Source organism: Narcine bancroftii, chromosome 2 (assembly GCF_036971445.1).
Source record: "Narcine bancroftii isolate sNarBan1 chromosome 2, sNarBan1.hap1, whole genome shotgun sequence".
Lineage (NCBI taxonomy): Eukaryota > Metazoa > Chordata > Chondrichthyes > Torpediniformes > Narcinidae > Narcine > Narcine bancroftii.
Genome location: NC_091470.1, coordinates 200,723,484 through 200,749,955, shown reverse-complemented (window position 1 = coordinate 200,749,955; position 26,472 = coordinate 200,723,484). Strand labels below are relative to the sequence as shown.

Genomic DNA, 26,472 nt, shown 5'->3' with positions numbered 1-26,472 from the left:
CATGGATTCCTTAAGGGTAAGTCATGCTTGACTAACCTTCTGGAATTTTTTGAGGATGTGACAAAGAGAGTGGACTCGGGAGAGCCAGTGGATGTGGTGTATTTGGACTTCCAGAAGGCCTTTGATAAGGTACCGCATGGGAGTCTAGTGGGCAAGATCAGGGAGCATGGTTTTGGAGGTAAGGTGCTGACATGGATAGGAAATTGGTTAAGAGATAGGAAACAAAGGGTTGGAGTAAATGGGTCTTTTTCAGAATGGCAGGATGTGACGAGTGGAGTGCCTCAGGGATCGGTGTTGGGTCCTCAGTTGTTTGTAATTTATGTTAATGATTTGGATGAGGGGATTATAAATAACATGAGCAAATTTGCAGATGACACTAAACTGGGTGGCGGTGTGGGGTGTGAGGAGGAGGTAAGGAAAATGAAGAGGGACTTGGACAGGCTGGAGGAGTGGGCGGCTAAATGGAAGATGAATTTCAATGTGAACAAATGTGAGGTTATTCATTTTGGGGGAAGTAATAGGAAAGCTGAGTATTATTTAAATGGAGACAAGCTAGGGAGTGGGGAAGTGCAAATGGATCTGGGTGTACTTGTTCACCGGTCACTGAAGGCTAGCATGCAGATTCAGAAAGCTGTGAAGAAGGCAAATGGAATGTTGGCTTTCATAAAGAGGGGATTGGAGTATAGGAACAGAGATGCCCTTCTGCAGTTATACAGGGCCCTGGTGAGACCCCACCTGGAGTATTGCGTCCAGTTCTGGTCTCCAAACTTGAGGAAGGACATACTAGCTATAGAGGGTGTGCAGCGCAGATTTACAAGGTTAGTTCCAGGAATGGCAGGGTTGTCATATGCAGCAAGGCTAGAAAAACTGGACTTGTATCCATTGCAGTTTAGAAGGATGAGGGGGGACATGATTGAGGTATACAAAATCATCAAGGGGATAGACAAGGTGAAGTCTGATTACTTGTTCCCAATGATGGGGGAGACGAGGACTAGAGGGCATAGTTTAAGAATACAGGGTAGGCCCTTTAGGACGGAGATGAGAAAGCATTTTTTTACCCAGAGAAGTGTGAATCTGTGGAATGCTCTGCCACAGAGGGTGGTAGAGGCGGATTCGCTGACTATGTTCAAAAGAGAGTTAGATAAGACTCTTGTGGGTAACGGAGTTAAGGGTTATGGGGATAAGGCTGGAAAGGGGTACTGATGGTAATGATCAGCCATGATCTAAAATGGCGGTGCTGGCCCGATGGACCAAATGGCCTACTCCAGCTCCTATTGTCTATTGTCTCTGTCAGCCATCAACGCCACAATTTACTTCAAGGTTGGCACGGTTAGCACAATGCTGTTACAGCATATGGGACTGGGGTTCTTATATGCCACTGACAATAAGGAGTTTGTACGTTCTCCCTGTGTCTGTGTGGGTTTCCTCGGGGGTTCTGGTTTCCTCCCACTCTTCAAAAATGTACCAGCAGAGTGTAGGTCAGTTGGATGTATTTGGGCTCGTGGACCAAAAGGGCCTGTTACCGTGCTATGCCTAAAGAAAATTAAATCTCTCTCGGTTTCACATTTCCTTCTTCCCCACCCTGTTACGAGGCAAGGTCTTTAGCTTGAAATGTTAACTGTTCCTCTCTCCACAGATGCTGTCGAAACTCCTGAGTATTTTATTGGGTGAGAAATGCTTTGGGATGACCTGTGGGAAAAGGGGAGATGTTTATTCACTGTTTCTATTGCTGAGTGATAGGATTGTTCCTCCTAAGACACTGAGACAAGGTGATGTATGCCCAGTCTGCTCAATTGCCCATCTCAATCAATGTTGCGTGTCCACTTGGCAGGGGGTGCTGATTGGGAGCGGGCACAGAAGTCTCTAGGTAAGAGGAAACCCGCGGTGTGCCTTCTTTAATCCCTCTCAGTCTTAATGCTGTAGGTCCTTGAGCTCTCAGGAGACGTGCTGCAGAAGACCCCAGAAAACCTGGACTATGAAGGAACACGGTCAATGTTCCAGGGTGACAACTCCCCCTTGAACGTTGTGTTGCTGCAGGAGATCCAGCGCTACAACATTCTCCTCAATGTCATCAGGTCTGTCTTTTCCTGCCTCATCTACTTTGGCTCTCGGTAACAGCTGATGTTACTGGATTTGGAAGAATACGGTTCCCTTTTAGATATTCACAGAGCAGAACAACATTGGTTAGACCTCCTCCATATTGACTGAATAAACACTCCTAGGGCACAGAGTTAAGCTCCCTCAACACTGTTCTATCACACACCCCTGGGGTTAGTCCCATCAGGGCCAGATTCAAAGTGAAACTCCCTCTATACTGTCCTTTCACAGTCTTGGGGCCAGGCTCCCTCTACCCTGTCCAATTGCACACTCCCAGGGTCAGACACAGAGTGAAGCTCCCTCCACACTATCCCATCACACACCCCTGGACAAAAGATGAAGCACCCTCTAAACCATCCCATCATACACTCGGTGAGTCAGACACTGAGTTCTATCCTGTCCCTCAGTCTCCAGGCAGCGGCAGTAAAGGTTAGATCAAGAGTAAACCTTCCAGAAAACTAACCCATCACACATTCCCAGGACAGGCATAGAAAATGAAAGAAGGGTGTGTCACCTTTGTTGGACTGGATCACAGTTATAGGCCCGTCCATGGCAGGGTTCCCGTGCGATCCAATCTTCTCCACACACTTCGGCTCATTGCAAGAATGATACTTCACCTCAGCTAGCAGCCTGAGTGTACCATGCCTGTTCCGTTAACACTCTCTCAAGATCTACCTCATGTGTAGCCCCCACTATTTTATTTATTTATAACCAGCAGCCTTTATATCTTCTAAAGGAAATCCCTCACTGAACTGAAGATGGCAATCCAAGGGCTGGTTGTCATGTCCACCAACCTGGAGAAAATATTTGATTGTATCCATGATGCGTGCGTTCCATCGTTATGGGAACTGGTAAGAGAGACAGTGAAATAGGTGGTCTTGCGCTGGATGGTGCTAGCTGCCCTGTGCTTGGGTGTGTTGGCCCCAATATCAGTCACTGCGGGAGTTTCTTTCTCACTGTTGCCAGATTGCTGAATAAACCTCACCTCAGTAAAATTCTCAGCTCTGCACTAACTACTCTCTCTCAGTAACTCTGATCTGGGTGTGTTTTACTTCGTTATGTACGGGTTGTCTCTCCGGACTGCTTCCAAAACAAACTTTATCACTACCCCTTGGTACCTGTGATAATAACCATGGACTTGGGTTTGTGATGAAAGTACCATGTGGGTTTCAGGAGGCACAACTCGACCCTTGCTGGGCCAGGCCGGGGGAGTGAGCTGCCCCAAAAATTGGAAAGTTTGCCAGATGGAATATGATCCACAGAAATGTGAGGCCACACATTTCGGGAGATCAGTCACTAACAGGATGTAAACAGTAAATAACAATGATCTGGGTAGTCTGGACAGACCTTGGGGGTTCAAGTGACCGGGGTAGGGGTATGAGGAAAGCATTCACTATGCTTCATTTCACAGTGTGGGAGCTGGGATGTCATAGAACAGAACATTACAGGACAGCCTACGATGTTGTGCCGGCCTATATATACACCTAAAAAAACCTAAACTCTCCCTACCTCTATTTTCCTTTCGTTCAATGTGCCCAAGATTCTCTTAAATGCTCCTATGGTTCCAGCCTCCACCACCACCCCTGGCAATGCATTCCAGGCCCCCACAATTGTCTGTGTAAAACCCTTACCTCTGATATCTCCCCTGAACTTCCCTCTCTTCATTTTGTACAGACGCCCTGAGAAAAAGGCGTATTGAATGAGGTAGACGTAGCATATAACCTTGCATGGAGGGCTTTGCGAGAAATTGGATAGGGTTCTCTCTGGAATGTAGAAAGATGAGGGGTGATCACACAGAGATTTATAAAATTATGAGCAGCACAGATTGAGGGGGGGGCGTCTAAAACATAGCTGCGAGGCATGAGGACTTGAAAGGAGGGCAGAGTGATGGGTATACAATAGAGGTAGAGGCTACTGCAGTGTTGAACAAAGTTTCACAGGTTCTTGGATAGGAAAGGATTTGAGGGAAGCAGATCTAAATTCAGATAAGTGGTTTGCATGTAGGAGTTGGGATGAAGGATCTGCTTTTCAACAGATAACTCTGTCTTGGAATACAAGAGTTTGAAGATGAGATTATGAAAATCTTTTCCAGTCATTAAATAACATTGCCTTTGCTCTTTTCTAACTGATCTCTCTCTGCAACTCTGGACTGTGTCCTTACCATGGTTGACCAGTTGAACTGCTTGCAAAACAAATGTTCCCACTGCACCTTGGTATATGTGCCAATAAGCTTGCCTGGTATAACTGCCTTCAGTCACGGTGTGCATTGCTCTAGTTTCCAATCCTTGCAGGCTTACCCGTCTCTGAAGCCCCTGGGGGCCTGGACCCGGGACCTGGGACACCGAGTGGAACAGTTTGCTAAGTGGGCAGAGTCTGCACACCCCCCAGTCATCTTCTGGATTTCCGGCTTCACCTTCCCCACAGGGTTCCTCACCGCTGTCCTGCAGCTTGCAACTCGCAAGAACATGGTAAGTGCTGCCTCACTGCTCCACCACCTTTCCTGGTGCTCTGGGTTCTTTTCCCACACCCCCCACCACGTGAACAGGGTGGGTAAGTGGCCCCAGCAGGCAGATGCTTGGTAGATTTATCTGGGATCGATGGAAGTATGGGTCAGTGTAGATTTGGTGGGCCTGTTTCTGTGCTGTGCTGTTGGAGAGCAGGTGGCCAGCAAGCCCCAAGTGGAACCACGACCCAGATCTGTGCAGAGTGGAAAAGATGCACTGCCCTGCCTTCTGAGCAGGTGAAGGAGAGTTTCAATCAGGGTGTTCTAACTCAGGGCGCATTCAGGGGAACAGAGCAGGCTCGACAGGGAAGGAAAGCCCAAGGAGGGTGGAGGATAATATTCCTCCACAGTGAGTTGTGATCAGGAATTCCACAAGACCTTGAAGTGGGCAGCTGGGTATTTTGGTAAGGAAGGACAAGTTGGGCCAAAGAGTCTGTTTCCACACTAATGAAGGGATTTGGAAGTAATATCTGTGGAGTTGAGGCTTACAATGTTGGACTGACGATGGTCTCTTCTTGCCCCTCAGATCTCAGTGGACTCGCTGTCCTGGGAGTTCATTGTTTCTGTGGTCGACGACAATAACATCCTGCAACCTCCCAAGGTAGGTTACACACACACACACACACACACACAGGTGCTAACAGCATACAACATGCTCACATGAGTCTTTGTGGCTAATAACTCTTTAGGGTGATGTTCCAACAATCGCAGCGGACAGTTCCAATCCGTGCCCCAGATTGGGGTTACAGGTAAGTGACTCCTCAGGGCCTGCTGCCATAAGGCAGGGAATGGCTCCACCGAAGCTCTTATCTGCTGCTCCCTTCCCACACCGACTGGCTGCCTTGTGTCCTACAGGAGGGCGTGTTTGTCAAGGGACTGTACTTGGAGGGAGCGGGCTGGGACAAGAGGAACGCCTGTTTGGTGGAGGCAGAGCCCATGCAGCTGGTCTGTGCCATTCCCACCATTCACTTCAAACCAGTGGAGAACAAGAAGAAGTTGTCCAAAGGTGAGGGGAGGGAATGAGAGATGAGTGGAGGGGGAGGAGGGTGAGGCGTGATTGAGGGATTAAGGTGAGCAGTACAGGAAGGGGGTGAGGGTAGGGAATGGATGGGTAAGGGAAGGATTAAGAGGAGGGGGATTAAAGTGAGGGAAGGAGGTTGGAAGAGGGAGGCAAGGCTAATGAATTGAGTTTTTGAAGGAAGTGGTGGATGGGGGAGGCAAGCCTTCAGCAGATTGTACCATCTGTGGAACCTGGCTCCTCTGCCAGTGCAGGAGGCCATGTGGCTCCTTCAGGCCTGGCCTGACATTGTTGCCCCCTTAAATGGAGCTACTTGTCTTTTGTGGCAGGCACCTACCTCTGCCCGTGTTACTACTACTCTCAGCGGGCAGGCTGCTCCCGCCACACCTCCTTTGTGGTGGGAATCGAACTGAAGGCCGGAGAGAAAATGCCCGACCACTGGATCAAACGAGGCACTGCCCTGTTGATGAGCCTGGACTACTAGGGGTGGTGCCTACCCCATTGCTCTGCCGGCCCACTCCTCACCCACGCCACAAAGATCTGATGAATTGTACCTCCTGATGGCAGTAAGTTGAAAAATTCTGTAAATTTAATACTCGGCAATAAATATTTTTCACACTGCCTTGTTGTCCACTCTTCGCTGAACAACTGTGGCCATCCTGCCACCAGCTTCCACCCAAATTCCATGTCCCTTGGATCAGGTCATACATAGGCTGGGCTTCCTGCAGGCAGCTGACAGGATGAGTGCAAGTTGCTTGACGGCCAGGTCAGGGAATTATCACAGGCTCCCTTCACGTATGTCTCAACGTTCACATGACTGACTCCTGGGAAACACATCAAACCTTTGCTTAACAACATAACAAATAGGAGCAGGAGTAGGCCATTCGGCCCATCAAGCTGCCTGCCTTTCCCCCATAGTCCTTAATTCCCTTACTATGTAAAAGTTTATCCAACCTGGCCTTAAATACATTCACTGAGGTCACCTCCACCACTTCAATGGGCAGTGAATTCCACAGATCCACCACCCTCTGGGAAAAGCAGTTCCTCCTCATCTCCATCCTAAATCTACTCCCCTGGATCCTGAGGCTTTATCCCCTGGTTATGGTCTCCCCTACCAATGGGAACAACTTTCCTCCCTCTATCTTATCGATGCCTTTCATAATTTTATGTTTCTATAAGATCCCCTCTCATTCTTCTAAATTCTAGTGAGTACAGTCCCAGATGCCTCAATCTCTCCTCATAGACTAACCCCTTCCTCTCTAGAATCAAACTGGTGAACAACCTCAACACCGTCTTCAAAGCCAGTCCATCCTTCCTCAAGTACGGAGATCAGACGTGTGCACAGTACTGTAAATGTGGCCTCACAGGGACCGTGTACATTTGCAGCATAACCTCCCTGCTCCTAAATTCAATCCCTCCAGTGACGAAGGCCAACGTTCCATTTGCTTTCTTGATAATCTCCAAACCAACTTTTTGCAATTCTCACACAAGCTCTCCCAAGTCCTTCTGCACGGCAGCAGGCTGCAACCACTTGCCATTTAAATAGAAATCTGATCTTCCATTATTCTTTCCAAAGTGGATAACTCACATTTGCCAATTCCAGAGCCATTTTGGATCCAATTTGCCGCTCTAGTGTTTTATTTTAAATGGATCAGCCACTGCCCATCCTGTTAAACCCTCTAGATGACATCAATTACATCTGTCTCATCAAACCTCCAATCGTAGGTCAAATCCATACTCATCGTTTGAGATTAACCTCTCCTAATTGGTTTATCCTCTCCCCTATTTGTCCAGCACCGAAGTTCATCCAGCTGGCCTGTAATTACTCCATTTATCCACTCCTCCCTTGTTAAACACATTTTAACAAGGGAGGAGTGGCACCACCACCACCTTCTAATTCTCCTGCACTTCTCCTGGAGCCAAAGAGGGCCAAAGGATGAGTCAGAACCTCTGTATCTTTTCCATGCGTGGGACATTCTTCTTGCTTTCCCTGGAGATGAATATTCTCAGTTTCATCACTGCACTATCTCCAGTGTTTAGATGATCACCTGTATTGCAGGCAGCAATTCACGGGTTCCCCTCCTGGGTTACATTGGAGCTCCTTCTACACTCCGAGGGCCAGGGTTGGACACGCAGTGATGCTACATCCATGCTTTCCCATCTCACACACACACGGGGGAGAGAAAACATGGGTAAGGAACAAAAAGTGTTAGGTACAAAACCAAACTTGTCAATACTCCCAGTGTTTAAAAATAAAACCCGAAAGTCTGCAGACACCGTGGTTGAAGTAAAAACACAATGCTGGAGAAACTCAGAAGGTCAAATAGTGTCCTTTATATGGCAAAGGTAAAGACACAGAAACAACATTTTTGGCTTCATCAAAGGGCTCAAGCCCAAAGCATTGGTTCTGTATCTTCATCTTTGCTATATTAAACTACACCGACATACTGAGTTTCTCCCACATTGTGTATTTTTGGGTGAGGGGGCAGCTTGGAGCTTTTACTGCCCATCCTGAAGTAATCTTCACTGATTGCTTGTCATGTTGGCCACACTAGGCAAGATGGGCTTGTACAACCATTCCAAGCCACTGAATCTGACCTCTGGATTCACCATCTTGGACAGTGCGGTTAATGCAACACTGTTACAGCACCAGAGACCAGAGTTTGAATCTGGTGCTGTCTGTATGGAGTTGGTACGTTCTCCCATCGTTTAAAATGTAGATCAATTGGGCTGAAATTTGTCTAAATTTTGTCACTTTCCAAAGAGTCACTGGAGCATGGAGTCAGTTGTGAAACAGATGTGGAACTTTGAGAAACATTTAAAATAAAACTTTTATAACTTTTGTCACCCACTTACAATAGCATCCAGTCCATCATAACATCACAGGTGGGAATGGCCACAGCTAATTCAGGGAGGAATCAATGACACTAGTTTTGCAAACCACACATGCCCAATCTAGCCCAGTTTCCAACCTGCTGGGGACTCGGCCTCCTTTGCTGAGCAGGCGGTGGAGAAGTTGGGAGGGGCAAATTGTTCTCAGGAACCTCAGAACCCATCTATTTCCTGAAACCCCTCATGGATCAGACGGTTGCAGATTTTGGAAACACTCCTGTCGGAATCCTGACACCACTGAGCGCTGGGATCTGGTGTGGAGTGGGTAGGTGGGCGGGAATCCAGGCTGCACCCTGTGTCTCACTGAGGGGTTGTTGATGAGATCTGCAGGAAAGTGGCCTCTGGCAAACCTCATGCGCCCACTAATTCTCTCCCCACTCCCACCCACGGCACCATTTAAAAATAAACTTCTTTGTGGGTGGGTGGATGAGAGTGGTGAGAAAGTGGAGACTGAGACCTTTCACCCCAGACTCGCATCCATCCATGCCACTTCCCCCACTTCCATGCCAAAGTTCAGGATGAGCTGGGCCAAGTCACTAACACAGGCCTGCATAGGGTCCTGAGCTTGTGCTGCTCCCACCTATTGACACGGTTTCCTAGAGGGAGACCTTCATTAACATCATGAACAGATATTGCAGAGTTGCCGGTTGCTCTCTCTACACCTCTCCTCACCCCAATGTCCGACCAATCCAACAACTCATCTCCATCCTCCCTCTTGGAATATATCCTTTCTCCTAATGACCAATTCCTCCCTCTTGCCTCTTCCTCCACACACTCCCTCTCATTTTACAGCAGTATTTGCCACTAGGAATCCTGGACACATTGAAAGAAAGACTTCCTGTGTCACCCTCCACTTCTTCCCTCCCTATTGCTGCCCTCCTTTAGGAGACTATCTGGGCTCCCCTGTCCAAAGGCCGGGGTGGGGAAAGGTGGGGTGAGAACCAATTAGAAGACCACTTCACCAGAAAACAGATCCTAGAGCACAGGTGACTTTACACCTGGATGAAGCCCCACAGCAGTGGGTGAGATCCCCAGGGAGTGAGGCTGCCAACTCTGCTGGGATGGGGCTAAAGGACCCAGAAGGATGGTGTGCAGTTCAGAGAGGATCCTTCATGAGTTCCCCTCCCAACCTGACTGGGCACTGGCTTGCTGAGCTGTACTTAATTACAAGCTACTGTGCATGCCAGCATCTTGAGGGGGGCCCTAGTTCAACTCCCTGAGGCCAAGTTATCGGACTGGGATGGACCTGACAACTTCTCTGAATCGGAAACTCACCACAGAAACTGACTGCTTCCTCTCTCTGGGCTGATATTCCAAATCCAGATCATAGCAGCAACAGAATATCTAAATACATTTCCACCCACCCACCCAGTAGCCCAATCCCACGCACAGAACCAACGAACAGGAATGCGATTCGAACGCTGGGCTGTCAGAGGACCGCACTCTCATATAAACCACCCGACAATTAAACTCTTCGCACACGCCTGTCAGGTCTGTTCCATCACACTGGGAAAGGATAGAGGCGTGAAGGTCCCAGCAACTAAAATGCGGTCTCGGAGGGGGGAGGGAGGAACAGCAATAAAAAGAGTCAAGGAAGCAAATGGTGCCAGTGGACAGCATAGTCACAGTCTCCATGCAGCGAGGGCCCATTCTTCACAAGGCCAGCAAGAGAGGGAACAGTCACGTCTTGGAACAGGCGCGGAGGAAAATCCCGTTTCCCATGGGGTACACGAGGGAGCGAGAGAGCACAGAGCACTTCGGAAAGCTTCTGTTGTCCTGCATTGCTCTTTTGATGGAACTTCTTGTTAATGTTTCTGAAGTTTGCAGTGTCCCTCTGTCATTGGGGTGCAGGCAGACAGCACAAAGGAGATGAACAGAAAAGAAGGAAAGCAATCATTGTTGCTGTTTCTCTTCAGTCGTGTGAATGTTTCTCAGTTAAGTAAGGAGATTATGTACAGTCACCTAGACGTGTGCCAAGGCCTGTGGAACTCACAGACCAGGCTTGGCAAATGCAGCTCCTTGCGCAATGCAGGTCGAGGCTGGTTCATCTGATGTCCTTGCTGTTTGCTTGCTTTTAACATGAAGCATGCACAAGCGGTCTTTTTGTCGAGAGCAGAAACAAACAGGTCACGCACGAGGCTGACCTCCTCTTTCCTTTCTGAAAACATTCCAAGTCTGCCCCCCCCACCCCAAAAATGGAGCAAATGACAGAACAAAAGAGCTGAGGTATGCAGAGGGGTTGGATCCTGCAGGGAGGCAATAGCGGCTTCAATAGCTCAGGGCAGGGCAGGTTAGTGGACACATGAGATTGGTCAGCCCGTTGGTCGATGGAGGTGGGGAGGGGGGGAGAGGGATGAGGGGAGAATGTCCTACAGTCTCTCCCGGGAGGGGACCCATATGTAAGGCCCAGAGTGCTCCTCGATGATGTGTTTGCAACGAATGTAGATCTCCTCAAAGCTGTCACCTTCCACCACAGCTGTAGAGAGAGAGAAAGAGAGAAAGAGAGCAGAGAGAGAGGCCACTGAGAGCCAAGTCACATCAAGGCATGGGTTCTGGGAGCTCAACTACCCGGTCTCCTGTCCCCCTGCCTACGCACTGCACCCTTGGCTTCCATCCCGCCATGTGCCTGATCCATATTCACATGCCTGCAGCTTGACTAATCCATCCCCCATCTCCAACAGCAGCTGGCAAGGTTATTTCCTCACTCCCCACCAGGAGCAGATGTCATTGCATGTTGGCCTGGAGCTCAAAGTTCAAGGTGCTGCCCATCTTTCCCCCCCAACCTCCTCAAATCTCTCAGCTTGGACGAGAACCATCTCGTCATTCAGTCTGGTCACCCATCCATCTCCTCTGAGGCTGCCTGATCCATTGAATATTCCCAGTGATCTCTAGTTCTGTACCCCTGGACTAAAGCATTCTTTCCATGCCCAACCTAACCTAACTGCACTGCCACAGCAAGCAAGTTCACATGCCCTCCTTTGTCCTCACCAGCACTGCCCATCCCACAGTCCTTAGCCTCTGAGCATCCTTGATGGCACTCACCTGAGAAACACTCAGTGAACTCCTGCTGCAGTTTCACTGCCCTCTCGTAGGCCTTCCGGGCTTGTTCCTCCGTCAGCCGTTTGTTGATCTCCCTGCAAGGAAAATCACAGACCTCAGCGTAAGGCAAGAGCCACCAGAAGCCAGAGATTGACCAGGCTCGCATAGGCTCTGCATTCGTTCATTCCACTAACGTCTCCTAACCCTGTGGCTGTGAAGCAGAATACAGAGTGGAGTAATGGTAGGGTCAGCTCCAATAGTGTGTACTGTGGGAGAGATACTGTACCCCTTTCAGTGTGGAGCTCCCTCTCCACCCCTCACACAGAGTGGAGCTCCCTCACTGCCCATACCACAGTGTGGAACTCCCTCACTGCCCCTCTCACAGAGTGGAGCTCCCTCACCGCCCTTACCACAGTGAGGCGCTCCCTCACTGCCCCTCTCACAGTGCAGAGCTCCCTCTCCACCCGTGCAGAGCTCCCTCACCATCCCTCTCAGAGTGGAGCTCCCTCACCATCCCTCCCACAGTGTGGAGCTCCCTCTCCACCCCTCTCACAGTGTGGAGCTCCCTCTCCACCCCTCCCACACTGTGGAGCTCTCTCTCCACCCCTCTTATAGAGTGGAGCTCCCTCACGGACCATCTCACAGAGCGGAGCTCCCTCTCCGTCCCTCTCACAGAGCAGTGCTCCCTCTCCACCCCTCCCACAGTGCAGAGCTCCCTCACCACCACTCCCACAGTGTGGAGCTCCCTCACCGCCCCTCCCACAGTGTGGAGCTCCCTCACTGTCCCTCCCACAGTGTGGAGCTCCCTCACTGTCCCTCTCAGTGTGGAGCTCCCTCCACCCCTCTCACAGTGTGGAGCTCCCTCTCCACCCCTCCCACAGTGTGGAGCTCTCTCTCCACCCCACTTACAGAGTGGAGCTCCATCACTGACCATCTCACAGAGTGGAGCTCCCTCTCTGTCCCTCTCACAGAACAATGCTCCCTCTCTGTCCCTCGCACAGAGCAGTGCTCCCTCTCCGTCCACCTCACAGAGCAGAGCTCCCTCACTGCCCCTCCCACAGTGTGGAACTCCCTCTCCATCCCTCTCACAGTGCGGAACTTCCTCTCCATCCCTCTCACAGTGCGGAACTCCCTCTCCACCTCCTCACAGAGTGGAGCTCCCTCACCGCCCCTCCCACAGTGTGGAGCTCCCTCACTGTCCCTCTCAGTGTGGAGCTCCCTCCACCCCTCTCACAGTGTGGAGCTCCCTCTCCACCCCTCCCACAGTGTGGAGCTCTCTCTCCACCCCACTTACAGAGTGGAGCTCCATCACTGACCATCTCACAGAGTGGAGCTCCCTCTCTGTCCCTCTCACAGAACAATGCTCCCTCTCTGTCCCTCGCACAGAGCAGTGCTCCCTCTCCGTCCACCTCACAGAGCAGAGCTCCCTCACTGCCCCTCCCACATTGTGGAACTCCCTCTCCATCCCTCTCACAGTGCGGAACTTCCTCTCCATCCCTCTCACAGTGCGGAACTCCCTCTCCACCTCCTCACAGAGTGGAGCTCCCTCACCGCCCCTCCCACAGTGTGGAGCTCCCTCACTGCCCCTCCCACAGTGTGGAGCTCCCTCACCGCCCCTCCCACAGTGTGGAACTCCCTCACCGCCCCCTCACAGTGTGGAACTCCCACAGTGCGGAGCTCCCTCTCCATCCCTCTCACAGTGCGGAGCTCCCTCTCCATCCCTCTCACAGTGCGGAGCTCCCTCTCCATCCCTCTCACAGAGCGGACCTTCTTCACTGTTCCTCCCACAGGGTGGAGCTCCCACATTGTCATGCTCCCTTCCCGTGTGCAGCAGACACTGTTTGACAAGAGTGGGTTAATGAGCCTTCTGCCCAGATCAGAGCACTGGCCCCCTCCATTCTCTCACTTCTTCAGCAGCACACATGCCCACTCACAGGATATTCTCCAGGGATTTTGGTCTGATGAAGATGGCGATGGGGTGAAGATGTGCTGCCTGCAATCTCCGTACCGCGTTGGCTGACACGTCCAGGATGCAGTGTTTCCCCTGGAAGGAAAATATAGCGTTGTGACTGTGAGCCCAGGACACCATGGCTGCCTGTGGTGAGGCAGGAGCTTCGTCAGTGCCCTTGGATGGACAGGAGGCTTCAGAACTTGATGAAACTTGTAACTAGCTGACTCCATCCTCATCACTGAACATCACAGCTAGACTACAATAGATACCCAGACAGAGGTGGGGCCCCATTACCCTCACCAGAACGTCTTCCTGCTCTCAACTGTTAACGTACTCATTAATAACAAACCAGGAATGGGCAAATCAGTAACTCACCACTAATGAAGATACCAGTAACTAACCAGTGATAGTAAAAACTCGAAGCTGGAGAAACTCAGCAGGTAAAACAGTCTCCTTTTGATAACAAAGATTAAAAATACATAACTGACATTTCGGGCTTGATTCCTTCATCAACGTGTGGAAATATTTTGGCAGGCCTCCAAATTAAAAAAGGTATGGGGGGGAGGCGTGGTCACAAAGGCAGGAAGTAATAGGTGGAGAAGAGGGCAGGGACAGCAGCGATCAAGGGGAGGAGCGATGGCTGGGTGAATAGAGAGGGCAGGGGGTGGAGGGCTGAGGTAAAGGAAGGGAGGGGGAAGAGGAGAGCAGGATAGCAGAAACTGAAGAAATCAAGGTTAATGCCACCCAGCTGGAGGGCCCAGATGGAAAACCAGGTGTTGTTCCTCTAATTTACGGATGGTCTTGGTGGGATATCTTACAGTAAAATCCCCGTTATCCGGAATTCAAGCAACTGGCAAAAAAATGGAGGAAATTAATAAATTTTTAAAAATTGAGATAAAAGTTTATGATTTTAAATATTCTCCAAAGCAAAACACAAACCCTTGATGAAGATGGGAGCAAACATTCGGCCAGCGGAGTCCCTCGCCTGCCTGAAGCTGCTGAATGAATAAAATGGCGACACCCAGGATGAAGAGCCAGTCAATGCTGCTTGCCACTGGTGTGACTCTCCCAAAGTGTCTCCCTTTCCCTGCCTAGTATGAGCATCTTTATTCGTATCAAATATATTAGTAAACTTGGAGCTGGGGGGAGGGAAGCTAATTATGATGGCTGCTACAGCTCCAGTGACTGGGGTTCGAATTTAAATTTTATAAGTTACAGGAGTTACCTGATTAAAGTAAGGACTACAATACTGATTTATTTTACTTTACATTTTGTCTTTTGAACTGTTTATTCTTTTTTTTTTAGTTTTTTATTTTTCACACCATAAATCACATTAACCATGGTACACACTTTTTCCTTTTCACACATATATAGTGCCATTTTCTCCCCCCCCTCCCTCCTCCCATCCCACCCTCCCTACCTTCCCCCTCCCGTCCATTTAAGGTATACAATCTACGAAACATTAAACCAGTCAGACAATGTTGTCGTTCAATAAAAATACACCAGAAATTCTACTGAGTCCATTCTTTTCATTTCCTTTTCCTTCTGTTAACTTAGGTAATGATTGTCCCCGGTAGGTTTTCGCTATTGTATTTAATGTAAGGCTCCCATATTTGTTTGAATATTTCAATATTATTTCTTAAACTATATGTTATTTTTTCTAATGGAATACATTTATTCATTTCTATATACCATTGTTGTATTTTCAAATTATCTTCCAATTTCCAGGTTGACATAATACATTTTTTTGCTACGGCTAGAGCTATCTTAACAAATCTTTTTTGTGCATCCTCCAAATCAATTCCAAATTCTTTGTTTTTTATGTTACTTAGGAGGAAGATCTCTGGATTCTTTGGTATATTGTTTTCTGTTATTTTATTTAATATCTGATTTAGATCTTCCCAAAATTTTTTTACTTTCTCACATGTCCAGATTGCATGAATTGTTGTTCCCATTTCTTTTTTACATCGAAAACATCTATCAGATACTGTTGGGTCCCATTTATTTAACTTTTGAGGTGTAATGTATAGCCTGTGTATCCAGTTATATTGTATCATACGTAATCTCGTATTTCTCATCGTTCCGGAGCATAATTTCTCCCATGTTTCCTTTTTTATCTTTATATTTAAATCTTGTTCCCATTTTTGTTTAGTTTTACCATTTGTTTCCTCATTCTCCTTTTCTTGCAGTTTAATATACATATTTGTTATAAATCTTTTGATTATCATTGTATCTGTAATCACATATTCAAGGTTACTTCCATCTGGCAAACTCAAACTGCTTCCTAATTTATCCTTCAAGTAGGATCTCAATTGGTAATATGCCAGCACTGTATCTTGAGTTATATTGTACTTATCTTTCATTTGTTCAAAGGATAAGAATCTATTTCCTGAAAAACAATTTTCTATTCTTTTAATCCCTTTTTTTTCCCATTCTCTAAAGGAAAGGTTACCTATTGTAAAAGGGAGTAACTTGTTTTGCGTCAATATTAGTTTTGGTAATTGATAATTTGTTTTATTCCTTCCTACATGAATCTTCTTCCAAATATTGAGGAGATGATGTAATACTGGAGAACTTCTATGTTGTACCAATTTTTCATCCCATTTATATAATATGTGTTCAGGTATCTTTTCCCCTATTTTATCTAATTCTAATCTGGTCCAATCTGGCTTTTCCCTTGTTTGATAAAAATCTGATAGGTATCTTAATTGTGCGGCTCTATAATAATTTTTAAAGTTTGGCAGTTGTAAGCCTCCTTGTTTATACCATTCTGTTAATTTATCTAGTTCTATCCTCGGTTTCCCCCCTCTCCATAAAAAATTTCCTTATTATTTTCTTTAACTCCTTGAAGAATTTCTCTGTCAGTTGTATTGGCAATGCCTGAAATAAGTATAATATCCTTGGAAAAATGTTCATTTTAATACAGTTTATCCTTCCTATTAGTGTTAGTGGTAAATCTTTCCAATGCTCTAAATCGTCCTGTAATTTTTTCATTAGTGGATAATAATTGAGTTTATATAGTTGGCCGAGATTTTTGTTTATTTGTACACCTAGGTATCTTATTGCTTGCATTTGCCATCTAAATGGTGATTCCTTCTTAAATTTTGAGAAATCCGCATTATTCATAGGCATTGCTTCACTTTTATTTACGTTTATCTTGTAACCCGACACTTCTCCATATTCCTTCAATTTCTTATATAATTCTTTTATTGATAGTTCTGGTTCTGTTAAGTACACTATAACATCATCCGCAAATAAACTGATTTTATATTCCCTGTCTTTTATTTTTATTCCTTTTATATTATTATCTGTTCTTATCAATTCTGCTAGTGGTTCTATAGCTAACGCAAACAATAAAGGTGATAGTGGGCATCCCTGCCGTGTTGATCTGCTTAAGTTAAATTGCTTTGATACATGTCCATTTACTGTCACTTTCGCTAACGATCCCTTATATAATGCTTTAATCCAATTAATATACTTCTCCGGTAAACTGAATTTTTGCAATACTTTGAACAAATAATTCCATTCTACTCTGTCGAAGGCCTTCTCTGCATCTAAAGCAACTGCTACTGCAGGTGCTTTATTTCCTTCTATTGCATGAATTAAGTTAATAAATTTACAAATATTGTCTGTTGTGCGTCCTTTTTTGATAAAACCAGTTTGGTCTAAATTTACCATTTTCGGTACCTGTTCTGCTAATCTGTTTGCTAATAGTTTAGCTATTATCTTATAATCTGTGTTTAGCAAAGATATTGGTCTATATGACGCTGGTGAGAGTGGATCTTTCCCTTGTTTTAGTATCATTGTAATTATTGCTGTTTTACATGAATCTGGTAAGTTTTGTGTCTCATCAATCTGGTTGATTACATCCAGGAGGGGCGGTATTAATAAGTCTTTAAATGTTTTGTAGAATTCTATTGGGAGTCCATCCTCTCCTGGTGTCTTATTATTTGGTAATTTTTTTATTATCTCTTGTATTTCTACTGTTCCAAATGGTTCTGTTAATTTATTTTGTTCCTCTATTTGTAGTTTTGGTAGTTCAATTTTAGTCAAAAATTCATCTATTTTCCCTTCTTTCCCTTCGTTTTCAGTTCGGTATAATTGTTCATAGAATTCTCTGAAGTTTTCCTTAATTTCTTTTGGATTATATGTAATTTGTTTGTCTTTTTTCCTTGTTGCCAATACCATTTTCTTAGTTTGCTCTGTCTTATGCTGCTATGCTAAGATTTTGTGTGTTTTTTCACCTAGTTCATAATATTTCTGTTTTGTCTTCATTATATTCTTCTCTACCTTATATGTTTGTAATGTTTCATATTTTATTTTTTTATCCGCCAATTCTCTTCTTTTAGTTGTATCTTCCTTCATTGCTAATTTTTTTTCTATGTTTACTATTTCCCTTCCCAACTGCTCTGTTTCCTGATTATAGTCCTTCTTCATCTTGGTTACATAACTTATTATTTGCCCTCTAATGAATGCTTTCATTGCATCCCATAGTATAAACTTATCTTCCACTGATTCCGTATTTACTTCAAAATACATTTTTAATTGTTTTTCAATAAATTCTCTAAAATCCTGTCTTTTAAGTTTTTTTTTTCTTTGGCTTGGCTTCGCGGACGAAGATTTATGGAGGGGGTAAAAAGTCCACGTCAGCTGCAGGCTCGTTTGTGGCTGACCAGTCCGATGCGGGACAGGCAGACACGATTGCAGCGGTTGCAAGGGAAAATTGGTTGGTTGGGTTAAGTAGCATGGGGTTTAATCTCCATCTATACATTCTTGGAGGGATGTCCTCTAGCTTTACTGTCAATATTAAGGGTGAATGGTCCGATAGTATTCTAGCTTTATATTCTGTTTTTCTTACTCTATCTTGCATACGAGCTGATAACAAAAATAGGTCTATTCTTGAGTATGTTTTATGTCTAGCCGAGTAATATGAATATTCCTTATCCTTTGGGTGTTGTTTCCTCCATATATCCAAAAGTTGCATTTCTTCCATCGATTTAATTATAAATTTGGTTACTTTGTTCTTTCTGTTAATATTTTTCCCAGTTTTGTCCATATTTGAATCCAAATTCAGGTTGAAATCCCCTCCTATTAATATGTTCCCTTGCGTATCTGCTACCTTCAAAAAGATATCTTGCATAAACTTTTGATCTTCTTCGTTAGGTGAATATACATTGAGTAGATTCCAAAACTCCGAATATATCTGACATTTTATCATTACATATCTCCCTGCTGGATCTATTATTTCCTCTTCTATTTTAAATGGCACATTTTTTCTAATTAATATAGCTACTCCTCTTGCTTTTGAATTATACGATGCTGCTGTTACATGTCCTACCCAATCTCTCTTTAATTTCTTGTGCTCCAATTCAGTTAAATGTGTTTCTTGCACAAATGCTATATCAATTTTTTCTTTTTTCAGTAAATTTAGCAGTTTCTTCCTTTTAATTTGGTTATGTATTCCATTAATATTTAAAGTCATATAGTTCAACGTAACCATTTTATACTTTGTTTATCTTCCCTTTCCGTTTCTCCATCATTACCTTTCCTTCTTATCCATTTCTGTTTTCTTGTTTTGAACCCTTTATAAGACAACATTCCTAAAACATCAAACATTTTCCTTATTCTCCTATTTAAAACTTCTTTAGCCCCAATCTCCCCTTCCCCTTCTGAGTTGTCCTTTATCCCTTGTCGGACAACCACATCTCCCCTCTCCATTTGGATTTGCGAATTCACTCGCAAGCGTCAGCTGATTTTGCAGTGACCTCAACTCCTCCCCACCCAGCCCCCCCAGAAAAGATTTCACTTTTCATATGTAACAAAGGTCACTCTTTTAGTTCCCTCCTTATTCCCTCTATTCCATTTCCTTCCCTTATTAATTCTTGACTATACTATCTATATTTTCCTCTAAATACAGATACATTCATGTATGCACATTATACATATACACACATATACCTCTTTACCCACATACATATAAATCGTGGTCATTTTTACTCTTATTACATATCTTCATCTCTCTGGTTGTTTTGTAGTTGTTCTGCAAATTTCCTTGCTTCCTCTGGATCCGAGAATAGTTTTTTTTTCCATAAGATCGTTTTCGATGTATTGAACTCCTTTCTCTTCTTCAGGAGTTCAAAACTTATGTGCCTTTTTAGTTCTCAGTCTTTTGTACTCTCGTTACACGTCTTCATCCCTCAGTCTATTTTGTAATTGTTCTGCAAATTTTCGTGCTTCCTCTGGATCCGAGAATAGTCTGTTTTGTTGTCCTGGAATAAATATTTTCAATACCGCTGGATGCTTTAGTATAAATTTATACCCTTTCTTCCATAAAATTGCCTTTGCTGTATTGAACTCCTTTCTCTTCTTCAGGAGTTCAAAACTTATATCTGGATAAATGAAGATTTTTTGCCCTTTGTACTCCAGTGGCTTGTTGCCCTCTCTTACTTTTTCCATTGTCTTCTCCAGTACCTTTTCTCTTGTAGTATATCTTAGGAATTTTACTAAAACAGATCTTGGCTTTTGTTGTGGTTGTGGTTTAAAGGCCAATGCTCTATGTGCCCTTTCTATTTCCATTTCTTGCTGTAGTTCTGGACATCCTAGGATCCTGGGGATCCAATCTTTTATAAACTCTCTCATATTCTTGCCTTCTTCATCTTCCTTAAGGCCCACTATCTTTTTTTTTAAATTTTTTATTTTTCACACCATAAATCACGTTAGCCATGATATACACTTTTGCTTTTTCACACATATACAGTGTCTTTTTCTCCCCCCACCCTCCCTCCTCCCAAGCCACCCCCCACCCCCCCTCTCATCCATTTTAGGTATACAATCTAGGTTGCATTAAGCCAGTCAGACAATGTTGTCATTCAACAAAAATACACCAGAAATTCTACTGAGTCCATTCTTTTCTTTTCTTCTCCTTCCATCAATTTAGGTAATGTTTGTTCCCGGTAGGTTTTCGCTATTGTATTTAATGTAAGGCTCCCATACTTGTTCGAATATTTCAATATTATTTCTTAAACTATATGTTATTTTTTCTAATGGAATACATTTATTCATTTCTATATACCATTGTTGTATTTTCAAATTATCTTCCAATTTCCAGGTTGACATAATACATTTTTTTGCTACTGCTAGGGCTATCTTAACAAATCTTTTCTGTGCATCCTCCAAATCAATTCCAAATTCTTTGTTTTTTATGTTACTTAGGAGAAAGATCTCTGGATTCTTTGGTATATTGTTTTCTGTTATTTTATTTAATATCTGATTGAGATCATCCCAAAATTTTTCTACTCTCTCACATGTCCAGATTGCATGAATTGTTGTTCCCCTTTCTTTTTTACATTGAAAACATCTATCAGATACTGTTGGGTCCCATTTATTTAACTTTTGCGGTGTAATGTATAGTCTGTGTAACCAATTATATTGTATCATACGTAGCCTCGTATTTATTGTATTTCTCATCGTTCCAGAACATAATTTCTCCCATGTTTCCTTTTTTATCTTTATATTTAAATCTTGTTCCCATTTTTGTTTAGTTTTACCATTTGTTTCCTCATTCTCCTTTTCTTGCAGTTTAATATACGTATTTGTTATAAATCTTTTGATTAACATTGTATCTGTAATCACATATTCAAGGTTACTTCCCTCTGGTAAACTCAAATTGCTTCCTAATTTCTCTTTCAAGTAGGATCTCAGTTGGTAATATGCCAGCGCTGTATCTCCAGTTATATTGTACTTATCTCTCATTTGTTCAAAGGATAAGAATCTACTTCCTGAAAAACAATTTTCTATTCTTTTTATCCCTTTTTTTTCCCATTTTCTAAAGGAAAGGTTGTCTATTGTAAAAGGGAGTAGCTTATTTTGCGTCAATATTAGTTTTGGTAATTGATAATTTGTTTTATTTCTTTCTTCATGAATCTTCTTCCAAATATTGAGGAGATGATGTAATACTGGAGAAGTTCTATGTTGTACCAATTTTTCGTCCCATTTATATAATATGTGTTCAGGTATCTTTTCCCCTATTTTATCTAATTCTAATCTCGTCCAGTCTGGTTTTTCCCTTGTTTGATAAAAATCTGATAGGTATCTTAATTGTGCGGCTCTATAATAATTTTTGAAGTTTGGCAATTGTAAGCCTCCTTATTTATACCATTCTGTTAATTTATCTAGTGCTATCCTCGGTTTCCTCCCTCTCCATAAAAATTTCCTTATTATTTTCTTTAACTCTTTGAAGAATTTTTCTGTCAGTTGTATTGGCAATGCCTGAAATAAGTATAGTATCCTTAGAAAAATGTTCATTTTAATACAGTTTATCCTTCCTATCAGTGTCAGTGGTAGCTCTTTCCAATGCTCTAAATCGTCCTGTAATTTTTTTCATTAGTCGATTGTAATTGAGTTTATATAATTGGCCTAGATTTTTGTTTATTTGTACACCTAGGTATCTTATTGCCTGCATTTGCCATCTGAATGGGGATTCCTTCTTAAATTTTGAGAAATCCGCGTTATTCATAGGCATTGCTTCACTTTTATTTATGTTTATCTTGTATCCCGACACTTCTCCATATTCCTTCAATTTCTTATATAATTCTTTTATTGATAGTTCTGGTTCTGTTAAGTACACTATCACATCATCCGCAAATAGACTGATTTTATATTCCCTGTCTTTTATTTTTATTCCTTTTATATTATTATCTATTCTTATCAATTCTGCTAGTGGTTCTATAGCTAGCGCAAACAATAACGGTGATAGTGGGCATCCCTGCCGCGTTGACCTGCTTAAGTTAAATTGCTTTGATACATGTCCATTTACTATCACTTTCGCTAACGGTCCCTTATATAATGCTTTAATCCAATTAATATACTTCTCCGGTAAACTGAATTTTTGCAATACTTTGAACAAATAATTCCATTCTACTCTGTCGAAGGCCTTCTCTGCATCTAAAGCAACTGCTACTGCAGGTGCTTTATTTCCTTCTATTGCATGAATTAAGTTAATAAATTTACAAATATTGTCTGTTGTGCGTCTTTTTTTGATAAATCCAGTTTGGTCTAAATTTACCATTTTCGGTACCTGTTCTGCTAATATGTTTGCTAATAGTTTAGCTATTATCTTATAATCTGTGTTTAGCAAAGATATTGGTCTATATGACGCTGGTGAGAGTGGATCTTTCCTTTGTTTTAGTATCACTGTAATTATTGCTGTTTTACATGAATCTGGTAAGTTTTGTGTCTCATCAATCTGGTTGATTACATCCAGGAGGGGCGGTATTAATAAGTCTTTAAATGTTTTGTAGAATTCTATTGGGAGTCCATCCTCTCCTGGTGTCTTATTATTTGGTAATTTTTTTATTATCTCTTGTATTTCTACTGTTCCAAATGGTTCTGTTAATTTATTTTGTTCCTCTATTTGTAGTTTTGGTAGTTCAATTTTAGTCAAAAATTCATCTATTTTCCCTTCTTTCCCTTCGTTTTCAGTTCGGTATAATTGTTCATAGAATTCTCTGAAGTTTTCCTTAATTTCTTTTGGATTATATGTAATTTGTTTGTCTTTTTTCCTTGTTGCCAATACCATTTTCTTAGTTTGCTCTGTCTTATGCTGCTATGCTAAGATTTTGTGTGTTTTTTCACCTAGTTCATAATATTTCTGTTTTGTCTTCATTATATTCTTCTCTACCTTATATGTTTGTAATGTTTCATATTTTATTTTTTTATCCGCCAATTCTCTTCTTTTAGTTGTATCTTCCTTCATTGCTAATTTTTTTTCTATGTTTACTATTTCCCTTCCCAACTGCTCTGTTTCCTGATTATAGTCCTTCTTCATCTTGGTTACATAACTTATTATTTGCCCTCTAATGAATGCTTTCATTGCATCCCATAGTATAAACTTATCTTCCACTGATTCCGTATTTACTTCAAAATACATTTTTAATTGTTTTTCAATAAATTCTCTAAAATCCTGTCTTTTAAGTAGCATGGGGTTTAATCTCCATCTATACATTCTTGGAGGGATGTCCTCTAGCTTTACTGTCAGTATTAAGGGTGAATGGTCCGATAGCATTCTCGCTTTATATTCTGTTTTTCTTACTCTATCCTGCATACTAGCTGATAACAAAAATAGGTCTATTCTTGAGTATGTTTTATGTCTAGTCGAGTAGTATGAGTATTCCTTTTCTTTTGGGTTTTGTTTCCTCCATATATCCACAAGTTTCATTTCTTGCATTGATTTAATTATAAATTTGGTTACTTTGTTCTTCCTGTTAATTTTTTTCCCCGTTTTATCCATATTTGGATCCAAATTCAGATTGAAATCCCCTCCTTTTAGTATGTTCCCTTGCGTATTAGCTACCTTCAAAAATATATCTTGCATAAACTTTTGGTCTTCTTCGTTAGGTGAATATATATTAAGTAGATTCCAAAGCTCCGAATATATCTGACATTTTATCATAACATATCTCCCTGCTGGATCTATTATTTCCTCTTCTATTTTAAATGGCACATTTTTGCTAATTAATATAGCCACTCCTCTTGCTTTTGAATTATACGATGCTGCTGTTACATGTCCTACTCAGTCTCTCTTTAATTTCTTGTGGTCCAATTCAGTTAAGTGTGTTTCTTGGACAAATGCTATATCTATTTTTTCCTTTTTCAGTAAATTTAGTAGTTTCTTCCTTTTAATTTGGTTATGTATTCCATTAATATTTAAAGTCATATAGTTCAGTGTAGCCATTTTATATTTTGTTTATCTTCTCTTTCCGTTTTTCCATCATTACCTTTCCTCCTTTTCCATTTCTGTTTTCTTATTTTCAACCCTTTACAAGACAACATTCCTACAACATCCAACATTTTCCTTATTCTCCTATTTCTATCTTCTTTATCCCCAATCTCCCCTTCCCCTCCTGAGTTGTCCTTTATCCCTTGTCGGACAACCACATCTCCCCTCTCCATTTGGATTTGCGAATCCACTCGCAAGCGTCAACTAATTTTGCAGTGACCGCTATTTTCCCCCACCCAGCCCCCCCCCAGAAAAGATTTCACTTTTCATATGTCACAAAGGTCACTCTTTTAATTCCCTCCTTATTCTCTCTATTCCATTACCTTCCCTTATTAATTCTTGTCTATACTATCTATATTTTCCTCTAATTACAGATACATTCACGTATGCACATTGTCTTTATTCACTCTTATACCTCTTTACCCGCATACATATCAATCGTGGTCATTTTTACTCTCATTACCCGCCTTTATCCCTCAGTCTATTTTGTCTTTACCCACATACATATCAATCGTGATCATTTTTACTCTCATTACCCGTCTTCATCCCTCAGTCTATTTTTGTAATTGTTCTGCAAATTTTCGTGCTTCTTCTGGATCCGAGAATAGTCTGTTTTGTTGTCCTGGAATAAATATTTTCAATACCGCAGGATGCTTCAGTATAAATTTATACCCTTTCTTCCATAAAATCGCCTTTGCTGTATTGAACTCTTTTCTCTTCTTTAGGAGTTCAAAACTTATATCTGGATAAATGAAGATTTTTTTGCCCTTTATAATCCAGTGGTTTGTTGCCCTCTCTTACTTTTTTCATTGTCTTCTCCAGAACCTTTTGTAGTATATCTTAGGAATTTTACTACAATAGATCTTGGTTTTTGTTGTGGTTTAGAGGCCAATGCTCTATGTGCCCTTTCTATTTCCATTTCTTGCTGTAGTTCTGGACATCCTAGGGTCTTAGGGATCCACTCTTTTATAAACTCCCTCATATTCTTGCCTTCTTCATCTTCCTTAAGGCCCACTATCTTTATGTTATTTCTTCTGTTATAATTTTCCATTATATCTATTTTTTGAGCTAGTAGTTCTTGTGTCTCTTTAGTTTTTTTATTAGATTCCTCCAATTTCTTTTTTAAGTCTTCTACCTCCATTTCTGCTGCTACTGCCCGTTCTTCCATCTTGTCCATTTTTTTCCCCATTTCTGTTAAGGTCATATCTATTTTATTCACTTTCTCTTCTGTGTTGTTTATTCTTCTTCTTAAATCATTGAATTCCTGTGTTTGCCATTCTTTAAATGACTCCATGTATCCTCTAACAAGAGAAAGTATATCCTTTACCTTGCCTTTCCCTTCATCTATTTCACTGTATTCTTCCTCTTCTTCTTCCTCTGGGTTGGCCATCTGTTGTTTCTTTGTTGCCCTTTCCTTCTCTTCTTTCTTGTTTTCATTGTTTTCTGTGGTCTCTTCTTGCTGCAGGTGTTCTGCAGCTGTCGTTGCCGGCTGTGGAGATCGACTCCCCAGCTGGTCACCCCTCCCATCGGTGTGTTTTTTTGCATGCGCAGCGCACTTTTACTCGGCTCAGCGAGCCATTTTTGTAGTCCACTTTCTACCGACCTGAGGGAGCGGGTTTCTCTCTCCACCGCGGGCCTCTTCGAACAGGTAAGGCCTTCTCCTTCTTCTTCCGTTGTCTTCTCTTCCTCTCTTCTTACCGTTGATTTCGATTTTTCTTTTTTTGTCGCCATCTTCTTTCCACCTTTAAACTCACTTTTCTTTAATTTTTATTTTTGTGCCTTTGTGTTTTCCTTTGTTTTTTTCCGACTTTTCTGGAGAGGGCTGGAGTTCATCGTCCGGCCACTACTCCATCACGTGACTCCTCCGAACTGTTTATTCTTAATGCAGGTGTATTAGTTCGGTATTGTCAGAGGGAGTCTCAGGCAACCAGAAAATTTGTATATCCGGTATGTGCAATCCCCGTGCCAGATACTAGAGATTTTACTTTAGTAACTGGCCTTTGCTCTTAATATCTGCAGCTGAATATTACTCCAACTAGTTCCTGGTTTCAGTTACATACATGCTATTAATAACTGGTAATGTACTTTAGTAACTAGTCAGTCAATAACCTGTAATGCACAGAATATAAAAATGTGGCATGTTCTTCACTAACTAGTTAAATACAATAATTAACCAACCGTGCACATAACTAATG

At 42.8% G+C, this 26,472-nt stretch overlaps 2 protein-coding genes across 11 annotated transcripts in view; one reads left to right on the top strand and one right to left on the bottom strand.

Moving 5' to 3' along the window:
- The window catches only part of dnah2 (dynein, axonemal, heavy chain 2), a 243,293-nt gene extending 237,059 nt beyond the window's left edge, over positions 1-6,234 (top strand). For all 4 annotated transcript variants that reach the window (XM_069920089.1, XM_069920087.1, XM_069920088.1 and 1 more), the window contains 6 exons: positions 1,924-2,075; positions 2,834-2,948; positions 4,389-4,565; positions 5,127-5,201; positions 5,456-5,606; positions 5,948-6,234. In XM_069920089.1, the coding sequence (XP_069776190.1) occupies positions 1,924-2,075; positions 2,834-2,948; positions 4,389-4,565; positions 5,127-5,201; positions 5,456-5,606; positions 5,948-6,102 (825 nt within the window). In that variant the 3' untranslated portion in view covers positions 6,103-6,234. The remainder of the gene's footprint in view (positions 1-1,923; positions 2,076-2,833; positions 2,949-4,388; positions 4,566-5,126; positions 5,202-5,455; positions 5,607-5,947) is intronic.
- A 2,201-nt stretch (positions 6,235-8,435) lies between these two features.
- The window catches only part of LOC138754984 (disks large homolog 4), a 264,622-nt gene continuing 246,585 nt past the window's right edge, over positions 8,436-26,472 (bottom strand). For all 7 annotated transcript variants that reach the window (XM_069920090.1, XM_069920091.1, XM_069920092.1 and 4 more), the window contains 3 exons: positions 13,484-13,593; positions 11,553-11,644; positions 8,436-10,986 (listed from right to left, as the gene is read on the bottom strand). In XM_069920090.1, the coding sequence (XP_069776191.1) occupies positions 10,880-10,986; positions 11,553-11,644; positions 13,484-13,593 (309 nt within the window). In that variant the 3' untranslated portion in view covers positions 8,436-10,879. The remainder of the gene's footprint in view (positions 10,987-11,552; positions 11,645-13,483; positions 13,594-26,472) is intronic.